Consider the following 7,343-nt stretch of genomic DNA (forward strand, 5'->3'; position numbering starts at 1 on the left):
ATAAGCAAATAATAGTATGATGGTTAGAGATAATTAATATACCAAATGTCTAATGCTTATCTAGAATATATAGAAGAATTTAGTATAGAGATAGCTGATTTCAATCTGATTGATCTTACTGTCTATATATTTTTGCCAGAAATTTTGCTAAAATGTAATAATGAAATTATTAATATTTAAAATAATGATGACTGGTGTTTCAGGTGAAGTGTTCTAAGAGCTTTGCATTCTATAAAAGTTCATTCAGAGAGAAATCTGCATCAGCTATATGGAGCTTTTATGAAAGAACTTAATATAAAAGACATTTCAATTTCAGTACCAGTTTTAACATTAGTTTATAAAAAGTTTGAAGAAAATAACCTTAAAATCAGTCTATATATCTATAAATAGCATAACTAAAATGAGTGTCTTGAATTTTGTTATGTTACAGAAAGAAGAAGGAATAAATACAAGCAAGTAAATCTTCTAGTAATTACGGAAAATAATAGAAGCTATTACTGTATTATCAAAGATTTTCATAAGCTAGCTAGTATACAATCATAGTAAATATAAAGGGCGAAAATACTTTTGCTGTTATTGTCTTCATGTATATTCTTTAGAGATAAGATGCAATGAACATTTTTCAAAATGCAAGGGTCTAAATAATGCCCTCTAGTGACCACAAATGCCAGTTAAGAATAGGAGTATCAAAGCTTTTTATAATCATAAATGCATGCAACTAAATTTATATCGTATTTTCTGAAATTTAGAAATGATGTTAACCAAAAAGTTAATCCCAGAAGAGAAGATGAAGTTAACCTATACTGAAAGATTACAAATGCACAAGCTGTGTGATTATTACTATATAAGGATTCCAGACATTACATATACAACTCAGTAGTAACTTTTTCGCAGATTAACCTAAATTTCACAAAAAAAAATCAGTTTTTTGCGATTATTTCAGCATCCAGTGGTCCAATTTGTATGAAAATTTTTTTGTTTTATTTTGTAGCTCTTATCAAGCTCTACAAAATAAAAAAAATCTGCATGAATTGGATCACTAGATACTGAGATAATTGCAAAAAAACAGAAAATAAAAAAAGAAATTAGGTCTTTTTTGGCAAAAAGTCAGTTGTGAGTTTTATAAGAGATGTTCGGGGTCTTATTATATAGTTATTCATATAGATAGTTCATTTAACTATAAAATCATAAATCATGATTTATATAGGAGTTCAGATATACTTAAAAGATTTGTTACAAAAATCGAAGAGGAGCTGGCAAACATACAGGAGGACTTCAGTTATCTGTATCTGCAGAAATAATAATGACACCAGGTGATCTTAAAGTATACAATGAGATGACAGAATGCTGGATTTGCAAAGGATTTTTTATAAAACCAGTATTAGAAATAGTACAAAAAATCGAAAAAGCAAAGCATAATTTATTAGAAATCAAAGAATGGGAATCTTGCATAGAAAAAGAACATTTTAAAAAGAAAGAAGTACAGAAAAGATACTGAGAAGCTTTAAGTGCATTTAATCAAAAAGTAAAAGATCATGATTATCATATAAATGGAAAGTACTGAGGTCCAGCTCATGACTCTTATAATAAAAAGTTGTGGATCAATAAAGTACTTCTTGAAATACCAGACCTATTTTAATAAGTTTTTTCAAAACCAAAGTGCCTCTTATCTGTCATAATTTCCAGAGGTATGACTTTCATCTGCTTATGAAAGTTATAAGCAAGTTCACGACTAATAAGCTAAATTGCATTTCAGAGAATATAAAAAAGTACAAAGCTATGGATGTAAGACAGCTTCAGGCTTCTTAGATAAAGCTTTTAAGCATATAGTAAATAGGACAGATAAGTTAAGTAAGTATACGAAGACAAGCACCAGAATAGGGGATCCAATCAGTTCGATTCAGTACGGTTTTTACCAAAACTGAAACCGAACTGAATTGATCAGTAACGGTATTGCTAATTACTGAAACTGATTAGTTTCAGTAATCATAAATACCGTTACCGACTGGTAATTATCGAAAACTGAATCGATTTACCGATTCATTATCAGTTCAATTTTAAAAACGTTTCACAACATTTTTATTAGACTATCAAAAAAATGTTAGTGAAACATTTTTTTAAATAAATTAATTGCCATGCGGCTGTTCAATGTATCACACACTAAATTGGCCGATCTACATAATTATGGCAATTTTTTTTTATTCTTGGAAATGAAGACGAGTAAGTGTCTCCAAAATTTTTTTTGTTTTTTTTATGTAAGAACGTTTATTAACGTTCTTTTACTTCTTTTTTTTATAAATTTTGGCCAGAATTTGGAAAAGGAGACCGGTGAGTATTTTTAAAAGAAGGAAGCGAGTTTTTTTTGGGTTTTCTTATATAAGAACGTTTATTAACGTTCTTTTACTTTTTCCTTTTTGTAGATTTCAGCCTGGGAACTTGAAAATGAGGATCAGTAAGTGTTTTTAAAGAGAAAAGCAGGAGGAGGTTTTTTTGTTTTTTTTTTTATGTAAGAACGTTTATTAATGTTCTTAACTTCCTTTTTTTGTAGATTTTAGCCTGCAACTCAGAAATGGAGACTGGTGAGTATTTGGGGAAGCAGGGAGGTTTTTTTTTGTTTTCTTTATGTAAGAACATTTATTAACGTTCTTTTACTTTTTTTTTATAGATTTCAGCCTAAAGACCGGTGGTGAGTATTTTCAAAGGGGGAAGCGGATTATTTATTTTTCTTTATGTAAGAATGTTTATTAACGTTCTTTTATTTCTATTTTTTTTGTAGATTTCAGCCTGAAACTCAAATGGGGACTGGTGAGTATTTTTAAAAGGGAAAATGGTTTTTTTTATATTATTTATGCAAGAACGTTTATTAACATTCTTTTACTATTTTTTTTGTAGATTTTAGTCCAAAATTCGGAAATAGAAACCAGTGGTGAGTATTTTCAAAGGGGGAAGCGGATTTTTTATTTTTCTTTATGTAAGAATGTTTATTAACATTTTTTTATTTTTATTTTTTTTGTAGATTTTGGCCCAGAACTCAAATGGGAACCGGTGAATATTTTTAAAAAGGGGAAATGGGGTTTTTTTATTTTATTTATGCAAGAATGTTTATTAACGTTCTTTTACTACTTTTTTTGTAGATTTTAGCCCGGAATTTGGAAATAGCAACCGGTGGTGAGTATTTTCTAGAGCTCTGAACGAGTTGAGTCAAGTCGAGTTATATGTAAACTTGATTCAACTCGAGTTAAATTGAGTCGAGTTGAGTTGAGTTATATGTAAACTCGATTCAATTCAAGTTAAATTGAGTTGAGTTGAGTCGAGTTAAAATTATAAAAAATATAAACTCAACTCGATTCAAGTTGAGTTGAATTAAATCATGTGATTTTATTCAGCTATGCTGATCATTTCCTTTTTTTGGCGATAGCCATTTCACAAAATTCCATTTTTGTAATTTTCAAAAATTTTTCGTCTCAGATTTTGTGTAACATAATTTCCAAAAAAGGAAATTCCATAAATTTGGCCGGAATTATGTTTAATTCGGCTTAACTTGACTTGACTCAATTTTATTAAATTATTAACTCGACTCGAATCGATTCGATTTGATTGTAATTTTCAACTCAACTCAACTCAACTCAACTCGACCAACTCGCGAGTCAATTCGACTCGTTTCAGAGCATTAGTATTTTCAAAGGGGGAAGCAGATTTTTTAATTTTTTTTTATGTGTAAGAACGTTTATTAATGTTCTTTTACTTTTTTTGTAGATCTAATCAAATTTTAATAAAATTTTAATTTAATACTAATAAAAAATGGCTTTAATATATTAAAACCATCATAAACAAATTACTTGTTAAATAAACTATTTATCAAAATAAATTACGTTTATAAAAATAAATTGCCTGTCAAAATACATTCGCAACGTGAAAAGTTTGGCAAATCAGTTCAGTAATTTTACTGAAATGATCAGTAAAATCTACCAAAAAATTTACTGAAACTGATACTGAAAGTATCAATTTGGTAATTCGATTCGGTAAATCACAAAACTGATACCAAAACTGAAATTACCAAAACCGATCAGTAAATTTACCGAAAGGTTCAGTTCAGTAAATCAGAATACTGAAACCGTTTTGATACCAAAATCGATCAGTTCAGTTTGGTAATTACCAAAACTGATCAAAGCCCTAACCTAGAAAAGTTCCTCCTAACTGTCAAGCACTTTACTGCAAAAGGTCATTCATGATAGAAAAGATTAAACTTCTTTTTTGAAAGGATATATTTCCATATGATTGGACAGAATAAGCCTCCCACCTAGAAAGGAATTCTATTCAATTCTTAGTTAGCAAAATATAAGCAAAAAGGATTATAAATATGTACAAAAAATATGGCAAATATTCAAGATGGAGAACTTTGGAGACTATCATGATCTTTACCTTAAGACAGACGTACTCTTATTAGTTAATGTATTCATAAATTATACCATCATGTGTCTGTAAGATGATAGTTTAAATCCTTCCCACTATGTCTCAGCATCAGAAATATTCAACGATTTATTATATAAGAGCAGTGGGGTCGAACTCAAGCTCATGACAGATATGGATGAATATCTGATAGTTGAAAATAGTATCTGTAGAGAAATGACAATGGCAAATCACTGATATACCAAAGCTAATAATCTGAAATGTCCAGATTATGATTTTAGTAAGCTAACAACTTGGATATTATATAAGGATATGAATGCTTTTTATTCAGGTGCAATAACCCAATATATGCTTACAGAAATATTGGAAAAAGTAAGCCCAGAGGAGGTTCTAAACATATAAAGCATTGCATTAGATGCGGACAACTACAATTGCTTATCAGAGGATATTTCATGCTTTATTTGATCTTGTATCTCAATTAACAGAATCATCCCACAATTCAAACATATTCATGGAACTGGTTGGAGCTATATTATAGATGATCTAAATTATACTCAAGCAAAAGCTTTTGGATTAGTATTAAATGAAATGGATGCAACTAAAAATTGGGAGAATCATTTAATTAATGTTTTTAAATCATGCTATGTTCATTTTAAAAGGTAAATATATATATGTATATATAAGTTTACATCTTAAAAGAATTATTCATGCTAATTAATATATTTTACTTTTATGCAGAAAAATTTATGAGAAGAGATATGATGATATTTTAGCAAATGATATGCTTGCACTTCTTACAGCTACTTCTGAAGTTGAAATTAATAATCTATTTAATAAAATTGAAACAAAAAAGCCTGGTTAGTAAGCTTTTATTAATTTCATTTAATATAAAAATTTAATTTTATATTATTTTATTATTAGAATGGGCTACTTTTTATTAACAAAAATGGGTTATTGCTTCTTTAAATAAATGCATATCAAAAATTGATAATGAGACTTGGATAACAACCCCTGATACTACTATAGTGCAGAACCTCTATACTTAACTACTTATGTATAGTAACAATTAATTGATTATAAATTTCTAAAAAAAAAATTTTTTATATTAAAGTAAAAAATTTAACTAATAATTTTTATAGATATGATCATTAGCTTTAAAAATTATCAGTTATTTTTTTTCTAAATTAAATTTTGGCTAAGTTTTAGCTGTTTAAAAATCTGTAATTTAAATATACTGACAAAATTTAGTTAAAATTGAGACTAGTCTAATTAGCCACATTTAATGTAATATTAATTATTATTTTACTTCAGATTTTTTTTTCAATATGTTAAGAAGAAAAAAAGTTCTAATATTGCAAAAAAAAAAATTAATAAACAAAATTATTTAAGTATAGGTTAATTTAATGTTATAAATAATGATATTTAAAAGACAGTTCAAATGATAAATTTATAAACAAAAGAATTCAAAAATTAAGTAATTTTACTTTAATTTAATCAAAAAATGCATATAATAAAATATAAATCTCATTATCATGTACCTGATTCATCAATCATCAGTTTATAATGAAATACAATAAACAAATATATTATATAAATTTTTATATTATATAATTAATAAAATTCTAATTTCTGATTGGCTAATATATTTATCACGTGATGCTTATATAATCTAAAAAATTGAGACTTTTTTTTATTTTTTAAATCGATTTCTTTTAACAAATAGAGTTTAATTCTTTTTATAAAATTAAAATTCAATCATAGAATCAAATTTTATTTAAATTTTTTTAAGTTCCTATTATAGAGGTTCTGCACCGTAATATTGCTGAGACTACTCATGCCTTGAGCAATCGGCATGGAAAAAATCTTAAGATTGTCACAGCAATTTTACAGTAAGTAATTGTAATTGATTATTATTATTTAATTTTGTAACTAATAACTTTTATAATAAAGGACGTAAATTGGACAAGGAAAGATTTACCTCTATTCATATACATCAAAAATATAATGTGCCAAATCAAGGACGTGATAAAGGACTTATTGCTCACAATGTTTATCTAATAAACGTCAAAGTAAGTTTTTTGCAATGTGTCATTCGACCGTATTTTATTAGTGTACTATATATCATGAATATTTTAATTTCTTATTTTTATTTACTAATTTTAATAATTTATTCATATATTAGCCAATACAAAAATTAAAAAATCAAATAATACAAAATCAATCCCTATAAAACGAAAACAAAATGTGCGTGCAAGTTCCAGTAAGAAAAAGGCAAAGAAAGCCATTTCAATTATTTCTGATAATTCAGAAGATGAGGATAAATGCCATAATGATAATGATAATAACAAAGAAAATAATGCATCTAAATCATTTTCAAAATTTGATGAGTTAGAATATCAAGAAAGAAATTTAGCACTAAAAGAACGGGAACTTGACTTAAGGGAGAGGGAAGCTAAGGTCCGTATAATGGAATTAGCTAGCTAATTAATTTATAAAATAGAATTTACATGAAATATATTGTATAAAAAAATAAAATTATAATTGATTATAATTGCATTACAAATATTTTTTAAATTGAAAAATTTTTTGCTAAGTAATAAAATTCTTATATTGCGTACTCCACATATTTAAAAGGGGTTTATACGAATGCTACGGAGATGAGTGGTGTTGGATCAGCGTGATGAGTATAGTATGGACCCTATGTGACAGTTTACTCAAGTGATAAATAAACACCACCCTTGCCCAAAGTTCGGTCCAGCAGTTTGGCCGGGTATCGTACGTCATCTCGAGTATGCCACACCCTTTATATTACACGACGCAAATAAGCCACCGTACTATACTCATCACCCTAACCTGACACCACTCCTTTCTGTAATACCAGTTTTATACTTATTAGTGTAACGTACTCAACACCATTTTTAGCACCATACTCC

At 27.5% G+C, this 7,343-nt stretch overlaps 2 protein-coding genes across 2 annotated transcripts; both read left to right on the forward strand.

The window, feature by feature from the left end:
- Nucleotides 1-4,389: 4,389 nt before the first annotated feature.
- OCT59_015434 (uncharacterized protein) lies at nt 4,390-5,351 on the forward strand (the record flags this gene model as incomplete). Its single annotated transcript, XM_066140001.1, has 4 exons — nt 4,390-4,481; nt 4,896-5,069; nt 5,149-5,267; nt 5,332-5,351. 4 exons carry the CDS (start codon nt 4,390-4,392, stop codon nt 5,349-5,351), a joined length of 405 nt encoding a protein of 134 aa, XP_066002823.1.
- A 911-nt stretch (nt 5,352-6,262) lies between these two features.
- OCT59_015435 (uncharacterized protein) lies at nt 6,263-6,894 on the forward strand (the record flags this gene model as incomplete). The annotated part of the gene is made up of 3 exons (XM_066140002.1): nt 6,263-6,299; nt 6,361-6,495; nt 6,593-6,894. The coding sequence occupies 3 exons, from the start codon at nt 6,263-6,265 to the stop codon at nt 6,892-6,894; spliced, it is 474 nt and encodes a 157-aa protein (XP_066002824.1).
- Nucleotides 6,895-7,343: the final 449 nt, after the last annotated feature.

The sequence above is a fragment of the Rhizophagus irregularis genome, chromosome 23 (genome assembly GCF_026210795.1).
Source record: "Rhizophagus irregularis chromosome 23, complete sequence".
NCBI lineage: Eukaryota > Fungi > Glomeromycota > Glomeromycetes > Glomerales > Glomeraceae > Rhizophagus > Rhizophagus irregularis.